Source organism: Sycon ciliatum, chromosome 1, assembly GCF_964019385.1.
Source record: "Sycon ciliatum chromosome 1, ocSycCili1.1, whole genome shotgun sequence".
Taxonomy (NCBI): Eukaryota; Metazoa; Porifera; class Calcarea; order Leucosolenida; family Sycettidae; genus Sycon; species Sycon ciliatum.
The window spans coordinates 40367919-40382720 of record NC_088643.1 but is presented as its reverse complement, the minus strand read 5'-3'; the positions used below and the strand labels follow the sequence as shown (position 1 = coordinate 40382720).

General features: G+C 47.8%; 1 protein-coding gene across 1 annotated transcript in view; it reads right to left on the bottom strand.

The window, feature by feature from the left end:
* LOC135825684 (activating signal cointegrator 1 complex subunit 3-like) overlaps window positions 1-11409 on the bottom strand; it is a 51038-nt gene extending 39629 nt beyond the window's left edge. The window contains exons 1-11 of the mRNA XM_065338306.1: window positions 11055-11409; window positions 10916-10961; window positions 8123-8338; window positions 7624-7958; window positions 6774-7084; window positions 5781-5928; window positions 4807-5133; window positions 3906-4046; window positions 3596-3760; window positions 1897-2145; window positions 317-451 (exon numbers count right to left, since the gene is read on the bottom strand). Of these exons, the coding sequence (XP_065194378.1) occupies window positions 317-451; window positions 1897-2145; window positions 3596-3760; window positions 3906-4046; window positions 4807-5133; window positions 5781-5928; window positions 6774-7084; window positions 7624-7958; window positions 8123-8338; window positions 10916-10961; window positions 11055-11276 (2295 nt within the window). The 5' untranslated portion in view covers window positions 11277-11409. The remainder of the gene's footprint in view (window positions 1-316; window positions 452-1896; window positions 2146-3595; window positions 3761-3905; window positions 4047-4806; window positions 5134-5780; window positions 5929-6773; window positions 7085-7623; window positions 7959-8122; window positions 8339-10915; window positions 10962-11054) is intronic.
* Between the last annotated feature and the right edge of the window lie 3393 nt (window positions 11410-14802).

Genomic DNA, 14802 nt, shown 5'->3' with positions numbered 1-14802 from the left:
GCCCATAGCTACCCACCACTTGGTGGCAGATTCAAGTGAAAGTAATAGGGGGTTACGAGTCGTATGTGCATCAGCAATGATACAAAATGACCCAAGAGTGAACACCCAGACTGAGTATACAACTGTATACAACAGTTCAGGGGCGTTAAACAGGTCCGGCCGGTCTGCCTATGGCCGGACCACTTTTTCGCCTGACCATGCCCAGAATGCAGGATTTTGCACTCTGATTTCAAAAATTTCCCAGGGGAACCCCCCTCCGGACGGACCACCTCCAACGGCGGTGCTACGCCTGCAATCGATTGTAAGTTAAGCTAACCTGTTTCTCCGCAGCACCCAGTTCACGACTCTGCTCCGGCAAAAACGGGCCCGTGGTGCCGTTGGCCTTGGCCGTCTCACACATGTACCTTGCCGTCTTCAAAGTAGCATTGCGAGCATGTACAAACACCATCACCTAAAGCAGCAGAGTGCAAGCAAACAACACCAGACCAGACACCGTACGACACCGACATCAACCATAATTATTACACATGTATCCAGAGCATCAACGGCAGAATGACATGGACGGCAAATGCACTACCTATGCCTACATGACTATCCACTGTCAGCAGACTTGTACAGTGGTACATGGCAGAGGTATGACAACATGCCAGTCACTCCTACAAGTTTGCATAATGAACTTGCCATAATTATTAGTTGCGCAGCAGCAGTCAGTCTGAGAGACTCCTACGCAAGCCGTGGGATTTACTTACATCCCCGATAAAAGAAATACAGTGATACGTTGCAATTAAGTCACACATGTATGTGCTGGATGTGCTCACTGCTCAGCCAAGATGCAGCAACGCTGTTCGGCATACCTATTATATCCATGTGTGTACATGTGATGGTCTCTTGTCTCGTATTCAGCATGTGGACTTCCGGGAGCCTACTAGTATTTATTCCCGTAGCTATGCAGAAGACGTTACTTCAGTAACGTCTGGTGCTAGCCAGGGTCCACACAGCTTTAATTTGGTGTTTGTGTGTTTGTGTCACGCCTGGCGCTATCTCGTATCTGTCCCGTACCGTACCGTACCATCAAACACAGCTGGCCACATACAGCTGGCCGCACTATTCAAATAGGGCTTTCAAACGCAAGATCATAACGTGAAGCAACTTGGAAGAATGAGTATGAATGCGAAGTGTATGGGGGAATGCATGTAGGGCGATAGTGCGGGTTCGAATCCCAGGTAATGCCTGAAAAAAATAGGAAGATTGAAAAATTTATAACATCCCTATTCTTTTTTTGCCGTCATCAAGGCGGAAGATGGTGTCGTATTACCCTCGACTGTACCTGCCCCGTACCTGTCCCGTACCGTACCGTACAATCAAAGACGGCTGGCCACAATGCATATTCAAATAGGGCTTTCAAATACAAGATCATAATGTGAAGCAACTTGGAAGAATTAGTATGTATGCGAAGTGTATCGGGGGATGCATGCAGGGCGATAGTGCGGGTTCGAATCCCAGGTTATGTCTAAAAACAAAATGTAGAAATTTATAAGAATTTATAACATCCCTATGCTTTTTTTGTCTATGTCATCAAGGCAAGCGTAGGGCCCTGAGCTTCCAAGCTCTCTCGTTTAAGCCAAGCCGGCATCCACTACAAATCTACTTCGCTCCAGAACAAAAAATAGTTGGCAATGGTGTAAACTCACATTGAAGAAACCTAACTATTCGGTAGATTAGACAGAGCAGTGATCGGTAGATTAGACCGAGCAGTAATCGGTAGATTAGACAGAGCAGTAATCGGTAGATTAGACAGAGCAGTGATCGGTAGATTAGACCGAGCAGTAATCGGTAGATTAGACAGAGCAGTGAGCTGCTCACCCTAGCAACACACCCAGTAACACACACACGTACCTGCGTTCCTTTTTCCACCTGCTCCAGAGCTTTCTCGTAGCATACCGTGTCCATGTCACGCAGCTGCTGCAAGTGACCAGTTGACTTGATGCCGATGAACTTGGTACTAAGCGGCACGGGCCGGAAGCGCGAGTCAAACATGAACAGACCCGACATCGGGTTGACGCGCAGAAAGTGGGCCACATCAATGTAGTTAGGTAGTGTAGCAGAGAGGCCAACGATACGGATCATGCTCTGCGTGGACTCCACCTGATCACAGACGTGACAACACATACATGTACAACCAGAGTCATAAGTACGCAGGAACGAACGGTTACGAACCCCAATGGTGATAGACTGAACAAAGATAGCGATGTCCCTGACATCTAACCACCTGAGAGTACAGTGCTGCTCAACAAAACCCGATCACATGGGTCAAGTATACGCCGGGCGCTGTGTAGCCTTAGCTAGACCTGTGAACACTGGGATGCGAACTGGCGGAGGGCGCAAACTTGACTCACACGATCGGATTTCACTGAGCAACACTGCACATGTACCTAAAGATGAAGTATAAGAGATTCTTGACTAGTAACTTGTAATGGGAACACAGCAGCCAAATATACTGAAAAGCATAACATTGCTATGGCGGGCCTCAATGTCAGACCTCGTGCAACTATACGGGGTATTATTCCTGACCTGAGTTTTCTTCTTCTTGTTTTTTTTCACTCTTTTTCATCATTTCCCAAGACATATGAAGTAGGAACACTCCTAAGCCAATCGCGGCATTGCGGTAAAATAATTTTAAAAAACATACCGTATTAAAGGGGAAGTTAAGGCAAAAATTAAAATTTCACCAGTTGTAGTCTTCGGGGTGCTGAGTCGAATGGTCGTGGTCCGAGGAAGCTGAGACGCTCCCTTCCTACTTGAATCCCAATCGAACTCGCGCACTTCCACCGAAACTGGGTGACTGCGCCCTACGAGATGGGGATTTGTATGCAAAATGTCACTAAAAGCGCCATTTCGTTCTTATAAAAGCACTGATGACCGCGATTGGCCCATATGTTGTAGTCTTTTGGACGCTGAGTCGACTGGTTTTGGTCCGAAAAGGCTGCGATACAGCGTTCCGCCTTTATTCCCAATCGAACATGGTTGAACAAGCTGTCACGTGCTCCTGCGTACGCCAGTCACCTGGTCACCGTGCCTGCAGGGTACAACTTACTAGCCTGTTTGACCTTTTTTGGGTGCAGTCCTGTCACTCGAGTTGAACTCGAGTTGAACCTTGGTGTGAAAGTTGTCACCTGCTGGCGTGGTGACCAGGTGATTTGGGCACCCAGGAGCACGTGACCACTTGTTCAACCATGTTCGATTGGGAATAAAGGAGGAACGCTGCATCGCAGCCTTTTCGGACCAAAACCAGTCGACTCAGCGTCCAAAAGACTACAACATATGGGCCAATCGCGGTCATCCGTGCTTTTATAAGAACGAAATGGCGCTTTTAGTGACATTTTGCATACAAATCCCCATCTAGTAGGGCGCAGTCACCCAGTTTCGGTGGAAGTGCGCGAGTTCGATTGGGATTCAAGTAGGAAGGGAGCGTCTCAGCTTCCTCGGACCAAGACCATTCGACTCAGCACCCCGAAGACTACAACTGGTGAAATTTTAATTTTTGCCTTAACTTCCCCTTTAAAGATATAATAAAAGTAGGGAGGGTGTGACTGACCTGTCTCAGGGTTCTGGCTACCAGACTTTCGATGACAGGACCACGGTCGTCATGCAACAAGTGCACTTCGTCAATGATGAGTAGCTTGACTGCCTGCGTCAGAGCCACGTCACCAGTGCCCTTACGAGTGATGACGTCCCATTTCTCCGGTGTAGTGACAATCATCTGTACACCAACAACAACATCCACGCAGTACCACCACGACGGGTATGGTGTGGCCACAGAGCACAATAAACCAGAGCCACATGCACGCACACATGAGTACAGGAAAGAAAACAAAGCCACGAACAGTTCTACACCAGCTTCTTACCTGTGTCTTCATGATCTCACTCTTAGTGAGTTGCATATCTCCTGTGAGTTCCTTGACGATAATACCAAGCGGACTGAGACGAGTGCCAAAGTTACGCACCATTTCAGCGGCCAAGGCCTTCATGGGCGCAACATACACCACCTGGTTGACCAAGTAACAAAAAAGAGCAGCAAAGAGGCAATCAGAAACAATGCCAGCAAAAGTCAGGACAATAAAAAAGCTGAATCCAGCACAAGCATACTTCTGTGAGGTTGCAACATGGAACAATTCAAGAATAGAGGTGTTTCCCTAGAGGGCTTACTACTGCAACAATACATTCATACCCGACATGCTCATGGAATAAACCATTAAACTATTTTCAAAAATCACAATTCGTACACGCTTCACGTGGGACTTGGTCAGACGGAGCTTTCTGAGCAAATCATAAAAATGGCAATATTTGTGGAGAGCATGACAGCTGATAGGATCTTGCTAGCTAAGCCTGTTCATCAACACTGCACAAAAGTCTAGCTTTCTGGACAGAATACCCACCTAATCTTTCCCTACTCCCATTGTACGTATAAAACCTCGTTTATCCGGGCGCTTCGGAACCAAAGGGTATCAGTATCTCAATGTCGCCCATAACTCGAAAATAGGCCACAAATCATAATGGGCATGGCACATCAATCTCTTCCGTTGGACTTGATAAACCGAGATTGGTACCATTCACCAGCACATACAATATGAGCTGAGCCATTGTGCAGTGACTTAGTTCAGCTGACTGCAACGAAAAGGAAGTCATTTTTTCAAGAGTTGACAGTGGGTATCTGCCTGCAGGGTGCCCGGTTAAGAGGGATGCCCAGGCTATGCATGTACATGTATCCGGAAGCACATGTTTATCACAGTGGCAGTGGCAGCCTACCTTGAACTCGTCACGTTTGAGAAGGGCACCGTGTAGGTGCTGCTTGACCTCGTGCAGGATTGTCAACATGGCAACATTGGTTTTACCTGCACCCGTCGGTGCCGAAATCAAGAGATTCTGATTGCTGTTGAACGCAGCGTCATAGCAGATCGACTGGATACGGTTCAGCGACTTAGTGCCTGGAAAACAGAGCTGTGCGAAAGGCTCCAATTCGCTGATCTTGACGCGCCGTTCCGACTCTTGGATCGGTAGCGGTGGTGTGTGAGGAATGGACACCTCCTCAAACAACTTGTTGTTCTTTCGAGTCGCACTTTCAGGCAGCAGAATCTAAAGTCGATGCACACGGAGATAAAGAGTGATCACGAAGTCACAGCGTATTCTAGTACTCCAAGTACTCCAAGTACTCCAAGTACTCCAAGTACATCATACATAATACATAATACAGTCAAATGAACAGAAAATGTACACAAACACCAGCAGCACCAGCACAAACACTAACACTAACACCACCAACAGCAGCAGCAGCAGCACCGCCACCACCACCAGCACCAGCACAAACACTAACACTAACACCACCAACAGCAGCAGCAGCAGCAGCACCACCACCACCACCAGCACAAGCACCAACACTAACACTAACACCACCAACAGCAGCAGCAGCAGCACCACCACCACCACCAGCACCAGCACAAACACTAACACTAACACCACCAACAGCAGCAGCAGCAGCAGCACCACCACCACCAGCACCAGCACAAGCACCAACACTAACACCACCAACAGCAGCAGCAGCAGCACCACCACCACCACCACCACCAGCGCCAACAGCACCAGCGCTAGCACAAATACCAACAGCAGCACCAGCACCAGCACCAGCAGCAGGAATGGACCTGGGCAATACACCCCGGAACTTGTTCTCTCAATCAGAATCAAGCATAAAGAGTGAAAACCATACAAGTGAATGAATGCCGTACCTTTGCACCACCAACATACGCGGATGCTGATGCTGACTCTGCAAGCTTATCGAAAACAAACGGGTACTTTGGTCTTTGTCCAACAGCGGCCGAGGGCGCAGGACGCTGAAAGAGGGGTGCCTGTGCAGCGGCCTGTAGCATGGCTTCCCTGGAAGACACGCAAAGTCAAAAGAGGAAAAGGAAGAAAATGATGAAGGCACACAGCATACAAGACTGCAAAACTCCACGTGTTACAGTGTACGTACAGTGAAATATCAGAGTATAACTCCGGGGGACGTAAAAATCTGTACTTTATAAGTTTATAGCCGGCTACTATAGTGATACAGAGAGCTGAACTCTCCAGTCATAGAAAAGAACGGAACAGAGACGACATTCAGACGGAACAGAGACGGCATTCAGACTGCGGGTGGGTGTTGTCATTTTCTTAGTACGCACGCTGGTATCTGATTGGAGAGGATTGTGCAGTTCTGTACAGAATGAATGAACAGTCATGCTCAGTGACACCTGGTGACACTCAGCCCCGTGAATACGTCCGTGCTTTCCGCCAGTGCAGCACAACCCAGTGTTCACAAAGCAGGGGGCAGTGCAGTGCCCAGCTATAACAACACTCATGGAGGTGCATTGCATTAGCCGTGGTCGCATAGCACACACCGTAATGCATAGCGCAGTACCGTAAAAGTCCGTAAATAAGTACCTGCCCGAAAGAAATACCCCCTTCATTCTTTTGGCTCTGTCTGTTGAAGTCAAGTCAAGCCCCATAAACATACTGCCCGAAATAAGTACCGGTACGGTGCGCACATGCAGCATGTAGCACGTACATCTACATGAAAATGACCTCTCCACTACACACAAGTCAGGTCCGAAAGTTAGTTCGTGCCCGAAAGTCAGTACCCGCCCGAAAGTTAGTACGGGTGTGGTCACTAAATTCGAAAGTAAATACGTACTTATTTACGGACTTTTACGGTAACTGAGCAATACGCCAGTCTATCTTACCGTTGTATTCTCATCTCTTCCCTGCTCATGTACAGGCTAAGGTCTTCATCGCCATCCTTCCTTGACCGTCGCTCCTCCCGGCGCCCCTCTTTGCGCATCTGCTTCATCAGCTCCTTCTCTTGCTTGGAGTGCACCGTCACCTGGCAGCCATACGTGGGCATTTTCGGTCGCAGTGCTCTGTCATCGCCTGCCAAGGACATGTCCTCACCAGCCGACTCAGATGAGTGAATCAGACCAGCCACAATCAGCTGCCGATTCGCCAGCAACGTCTGTATGAACTCCATGGCTTCAAAGCCAAGCAGGTCAAACATCTGACAGAGACAATGAACACCGGGAACAACGACGACAACGACGACAACAACAACAAATAAACATTCGAACAACAGAGAAGACTTAACTACAGTAAACCTCCTAAGGACAATACCAAACCGACGGTATTTGTTCGCAAGGGGAGTTCTTCTTATCCAAATAGGATACCCAGTGAATACACAGTGACTTTATTAGGGCTATAATTTAATGAATACTAGTAATTGTTCTAAAGCGAAAGTTTGTTTTATCAGTGCTCTTCTCAACGAGGCTTCACTGTAGCAAAACAGTAATACATGTAGCTACAAGTCCGAAAGAAATTCTAGGACACAAACATCTACACCTGCCGACGGAAAGATGACCTAATGTCTCTATCACTCCAATGTACAGTGACCTGTCTTTAATCCAGCACCATCTGTGCTGTCGTGGTGTACATGAATGGAATATTTTGGTTGCTAAGCTTAACGTTATGCTGACTAAAGAGGGTGCAGACCTATGAAGAGTGTCACATTAACAAAGGAAAACAGTTCTAGCAGCTGCTAACCTGTCCCTGTAGCTGATCATCATTTTGCGATGAAGTTAACAGATCAAACACAGCCGTTGCCAGATGCTCAGCAGTCAGACCAGACGGGTTGAGGGAGGCGTACTTGGCCGACTCTTGCCGTAGCCATTCACTATCGTAGCCACGCTGTTGGGCAGTGATGGCCAGCACGTCTTCCTCGGCAAGCTGCTTCTGACGCTCTCGCTGCTGTTCAGTCTCTTTGACACCCCACTCCTGCTGGTGCATGGAGTATAGTGACCCAGGAACCGCACCATCAAACTTGATGCCCTCGCCAAAAGAATGCTTGTCATTACTAGAGTCGTTCGCTGTGGATTTGACTAGCAGGAACAGATGAACGCATACACACAGAATACATAGACAACGGGAACCACAGCAAAAAGCAATCAATCATAGGAACCAGAAAGTGGACAAGACAGAACGGCCTGCACAATTGTCATGTACCTTCATGAGTCTATGCACTAATACTCCAATGCAGTCTCACCTTCATTATCCTGCAGGCGTTTCTGGACGTTTGGTAGCTTCTTGAGCAAAGCCTGCGCAGAAGCGCATGCCTGGGTTGCAGCAGATGCTGGAAACGGTCCAAACATCTGTTTGATTTTCATGGCCTCTGCACGTCCAATGTGCTGACAATCATGCAGTAGCACCAGCAAAGACGCAGCCGCAGCACTGACCGCACTCTCCCCTGCATCGCCGCCAACTACAAGAGCAAGTACATACGCGTGCGCATTGCAAAGAACATAATAAGGCAAGTGTACATGTACACATGCACGCGAACACACACACACACACATGCACGCATGTGCACACGTCCTCTCTCTCTCTCTCTCTCTCTCTCTCTCTCTCTCTCTCTCTCTCTCTCTCTCTCTCTCTCTCAATCGATCTATCTACCTTACTTGCTTGAAGACGACCAAAGACTCACTGCACTACATAGGGGGCACAATGAACTGCTACAGTTCAGTTTCGCTATTTTAGAACAAAATAATGAGCAGGGCTAGAACTTGCCACTCACGAGTCCATGCACAATGCAATAATCAAACTACGGAGTGATGTAGGCCATACTTATTTTACACAGGGGACATGTACCCTCTGGACAGCGGCATAGACTTGATAGCTCCATCACATCTATGCGCGCTACACACAGGGTGCAAGGGCAAGCGCTAAAACGTGCTGCTGGGCTCTGAAACTACTGATGAAGTCTGCAAGTCTGGCGCGAGTTTACATATGAGCCGTGATCAGCAAAAACAGACCTATAGGTCAAATTTTTCAAAATGGGTGTTTTGCTGGACATGGTTTTTTTTATACAAACAAACAATGGGGAGTGCAATAGATAATGCCACCATAAGCTCTGACCTTGGTGATACTGAGCACCATCAACACTGTCACTAGCATCCTCTCGACTCACTTTTCAGGGGTGAACCAAGAGTGCATAATTCAACTCCACATAACCTCTACCACCTCATTCTAGTCACTAAACACTATAATATCATTTACATGCCGTAATGTGCCTGACTGTACACAGAACTGTATTGCACATTGTCAACCCAACACAACTTCAATGCATGCATACCTTTTTGAGCTGATTACATCATGAACAATGAAATAATTCTGAAAACAAGCCGTGACCGCTACCCATCCAGCAGTTTCACATTCTGGAGGTTATGTATCCTTACAACCGTAAAATTCCGTAAATCAGTACGTACTTACTTTCTAATTTAGTGGCCACACCCGTACTAACTTTCGGGCGGGTACTGACTTTTGGGCACGAACTAATGGGGTATTCACACGACAGGCAAATCCACGTGCACCGGAAAGTTGCTATGGTATTTTACCTGTGAACGAGAAAAGTGGCTGAAAGTGGCTGAAAAGTGCAAGCGAGCTGGGGGCCAACTTTCACGATAATCGTGGCGTGCACGAGTACATTTACACCAAAAACCGCGAAACAAGACTTGATTTTTTACGCGGCTCTTTAGAGCATGGTAATTATTGTATGCGTGTTTTGAAACTTTGAAATACCCATGGCTACTGGTCGGTGAAGCATTCAAAAATGCAAACGTGCCTGTCGACAAGTGCAGCTGTGTGAATCCACACAGTCACTTTTCTCGTATGTCACTCCCTGCAACTGCCCGGTGCACGTGGATTTGCCTGTCGTGTGAATACCCCATAACTTTCGGACCTGACTAGTGTGTAGTGGAAAAGTCATTTTCATGTAGATGTACATGCTACGTGCTGCATGTGTGCACCGTACCGGTACTTATTTCGGGCAGTATGTTTGTCGGGCTTGACTTGACTTCAACAGACAGAGCCAAAAGAAAGAAGGGGGTGTTTATTTCGGGCAGGTACTTATTTACGGGTTTTACGGTATTCCTTAGCTGAAAGTACTGAACTACTAGTATGAATATCCAGAACAGAACTACGCCTACCCAGGACCGTGGCCTTGTGGAAATAAAAAGTGAGAGAGAGAGAGTATGTGTGTGTGTGTGTATGTGTGTGTGTGTGTATGTGTGTGTGTGTGTGTGTGTGTGTGTGTGTGTGTGTGTGTGTGTGTGTGTGTGTGTGTGTGTGTGCAGGGGCGGACGTCGACATGGCCGATGTGATCAGGAAGCACCGCTTGCGGTGGCTTGGTCATGTTGCACGGATGAAGGAGACCCGGCTGCCTAAGCAGATGCTGTTCTTCGGCAAACTGCCCTGCAAGCGCCCGCAACATGGTCCCAAGAAGCGCTGGCGGGATGTTGTGTCCTCGGACTTTGCTGTCATCGGTTTGTCTGAAGCGGACTGGTATGACACAGCGCAGGAGAGATCCACCTGGTTTCAGTGTTGTCGACAGAGGGTCGAGAAGGAAGCCCCAGACATCCCGTGCCCCAACTACCGCTGTGACAGAGTGTTCCGTCGTCCTGGTGACCTCAAGCGGCATGCGCCATACTGCAGATTTCGTCAGCGTGAGGAAGCCATCGCTATCATTGCTACGGCAATGGGCGTTTAAGGTTCAAGGTTCAAGGTTCAAGGTGTGTGTGTGTGTGTGTGTGTGTGTGTGTGTGTGTGTGTGTGTGTGTGTGTGTGTGTGTGTGTGTGTGTGTGTGTGTGTGTGTGTGTGTGTGAGAGAGAGAGAGAGAGAGAGAGAGAGAGAGAGAGAGAGAGAGAGAGAGAGAGAGAGAGAGAGAGAGAGAGAGAGAGAGAGAGAGAGAGAGAGAGAGAGAGAGAGAGAGAGAGAGAGAGAGAGAGAGAGAGAGACCAAGACACTGCACTATTGTGTTGAAAACCATAATCTTATACTAACCAATATCAGATGCAGCCTTTGCGAGATCACGGAGAGGCTTGTGGAGCTATGGAAATATGATACAAAGATAAGAAAAATGTAACTGATGATGAAAGAAGCGGATGGAGGCATTCATGAAGGCAACTAGATGTAAACTTACATCTCCCTGTTTGTACTTTTCATACTCGTTGACTTGGGCGTTGAGAAAGTCCCAAGTTATTCCGTGGCTGGATTTCTCCCCTTGCCGTCGTTTACGCTTCGCACGCAATGCATTTCGCTGAGCCTCTGGGTCGTATTCATCCTGAATACATTCTGCTCCGGAAACAGCACCGCCATAGGCTCGAAGGGCACCAGTAACGCGAGGAAAATCACGCTGTAACATGGCCTAGTAGCTACACAAGTATTCCAAGTACAACATTATCAAGACGATACTGCCACCTAGATGTTGCCAACCAATAAATAAAAGGAACAATGACTTATGATTCTATTGCCACAAACATTGCAACACAGTGAATGAAAATTTTTGGTTTTCGTACTTTCACAGGATTTGATTTTGAAGCAGACCGGGTGATGACGTGATGTACTGTACGCGACATGCGCGTGCGACGTAATCATTTCTCACTTGGGGGTTTTCCCTCCCAGCAACGCAGACGATGAGGACTGCATGCATATGCAGCAGTGCAGTTGAACGCAACAGCAAGAATCGCCAAGATTAATAATAATATTACATCTGTGACACTGCTGTCGGACTGCATTGAAGGCAGAGCCGGGTCAGTTGAAGAAGGACTATCGAGTATCGTGGGAGTGGCCTCGGATGGAGGACGTGGTCATCATCTGATCATGGTCATCTGGATCTCAGGATCAAGTCCAGGCTGTCCAACCGCCCTGGCCTGCTGACTGAGACAGTCCGCTTTGGACCAAAACATTTGCCATTGTATGCGGATATCTACCAGTACATGAGAGACCATTGTCAGCAGACCACCAGCTACATACTGGCGCAGTACTAGTGGACATGAGCAAGGCATTCGATAAAGTACGGCACCAGCTCATGATCCAAGATTTGTTTGCTTTGGGTGTATCTTCGACTGTTTTGCGTTGGTTTGCGAGCTACTTCACGGACCGTCGACAGAGAGTAGTTCTGGCGAGTGGGCAGTGCTCGGGCCTAACTGCATGCGAGTGTGGAGTCCCTCAGGGTAGTGTACTGGGTCCTTTGCTGTTTTCACTATATACCATGGACGTCCATAGCGTCACCAGCCCAGCACACTCCCAGCTGTTTGCGGATGACATCCTTCTCGACACCGCAAGCAGATCCGTAGCAACCCTAAATCAAGTCTTATCAGTTGCTGTGTCAAACTTGGCTGACTACCTACACGGGAAAGGCCTGGTTTTAAACCCTGACAAGACGCAGGTCTTAGCCATTGAGGCATCACGCCGTAGTACCCTGGAACTCAACGTTAACTGCAACGGGACGCCTCTCACCCAGACCACCACTGCTCGCTTTCTGGGCCTACAGATCGATTCCTGTCTTCGGTGGGACGCGCAGGTCTCCAGCATAGTACGTAAAACTTCCCAGAAGCTAACCACCCTGAGAACCATCCGCCCGTCGCTATCTGAACGCCAGTCAGGCTACCTGAGTTTAAGCATGCATGTGTACCATACGCCTGTAGGGAGTAGTTGGAGTTGCTGCTGATCGCTCTGCTCTTCCTCCCCGTGCAGTTCAGTAACCCGCACGTAGTATCACAGATACATCGTATTCTCTCTCTCCCCCCGTTTACCCGCAGTTATTAGTATCCTATTCTCTTACTATGTGCTTCCATAGCTTTTACTATGTTCTTCCATAGCCACTTCTAGGCTAAGCCTTCGCCGTCATTTTATTGGGTCGTCATCCCGTTTGAATGTGCGAAGTGAAATAAAAACCAACCAACCAACCAACCAGTCGCTCCTCTTCTATTCTGCCCTTATACTTCCTGACATGCTTTATGGATCAAACGCGTTCTTCTCTGCCCTCACGGCTCAGCAGCGGCACCAGCTCACTGTCCTCGACAAGCGATGTGTTCGCTGCGTAGCCAATCTGCCCTTCCCGTCCCATACCACTCCTCCCCATACACTCGCCTTTCCCTGACCCCTGTAATTGAACGTGCCAAATGCAAACTCCGTTTCCTTATGCACCGTGTCCACACCAGCAGCATCAGCCCTCTTCTGAAAGATAGAGTAGCCCTCCAACCTCCCAGTAACACCCGTGGCAATGACAATTGCAAATACGTTGTTCCGCTAACTCGGCGAACATCTGGCGACAGCCGACCATTGGTTTCCGCCGTGAAGCTTTGGAACACCCTGCCACAGGAACTCACGTCCGCTCGTCGTCCAACCCCGTTTAAAAGATTGCTGAAAGTGTTTTTCTACGGTTAATATGGCCGAATAGCACCTCCCTCTGGCATAGGTCCTCATATTCCTATTTCTCCCTGATTGTTACTTCGTTCGAACTTGACTTGTAATTACCGGTGCAAATACTTCCTTTTGACTATTTTCTCATTTTCGCAAGTGAAGCTTTATCGAGCTACACTTTTTATTCTATCGCCATCATAATATTGGGCATCAATGCCCGTTTGGTTTGCGATGTAAAATAAAACTTCAAACAAACAAAAAAATTGCAGTGCATAGAGTAACAGGGTGTCCTGCTTTACAATGGTGGTAAGGAGGGACAGACTGCAACTTGCAAGTCTGTGGGCAGATAAGCTTACACACGTAAGTACATGTATTGCCAAGAGAACCCCGTTTCATGTACCCTTGGTATTGCTTCAATTTCAGGGCCGCCGGAACCGGTCGGTCAGGTTACTATCACCGCCCCGGGACCAACATTTTAGCCATCAACACAGTCATGTTCACTACATGTGTACCTGCCATTTCATACACCGTTGAAAGTAATAATTGAAAGTATGAAAGGCACTGAATTTGACTGAAACTACCGGACCAATCAAAAACTGCTTCCGGCGGTCCTGAATTTGTAGGAAAGCATGGTACTCATGGTCACGTTTGGAAAGTCACTAGCAGGTAACGTAGTCTTCACCGGCGCCTTTTTTATTTATTTTTTATTGGCCTGCCTCGGAGAAAATTGTGATTCAGTCTAACAAGGGTCAGCTGAATCGGATCGACTCAAAAGTTTGCGTTGTCGCAGATGTAAGCACCAACCCAGAGTGTACTTCCGAGTCATATCATTGAAATACCAGAAATGAAAAACTTTTTTTTTTTTTTTATTTACTTGAAAAAGCACATAACCACCAGGAAAGCTGACAAAGAAAAAAGAGTAAGAAAAGACAGATAAAAAGAGAGCTGAGAGAGAGAGAGTTGGGGTACGCCGGTTAGGGGAGGACTAGACATTGAATGGTGGTCGCCACAGTCACAGATAGTAGCAGTGCTGGTAAAACTCGGAAAAGCAGGCTCTGTGAACTCTTGCCTTGCCTCTGGGTTGGTGCTTTTAAAGTACATGTAGTCGTAGCCATAGTTTGGACCCGCCTTCCACAAAGCTAAAGCTGCATAATTATAGGGGACACCGTAGCAATAGAAGAGCGGTTATTGCTTGTTTCATGCATCTCACTACATCAGTATGCAGCGAGCGACGATAGGAAGCAGAGAATCTACAAAGTGGACGATTGCATCACGGGCATCAAGTTCATCTACACAAAACATTGTATGTGATCATGTGCCGCATAGCAACTCCCAGCCGAACAAGTGTGATCATGTGCATAGCAACTCCCAGCCGAACAAGGCTAGAAGCTCTGTGCTATTCTAGTGCACAGTTACTCCAAGCAAGCACTTTCAAGGCCGCTGGGCTTGGGCTTGGTTGAGCACTCTTTCAAAAAGTGTTCTGTCCTCGTGCGAAACTCACTGTTATCGCAGCACACTGACCT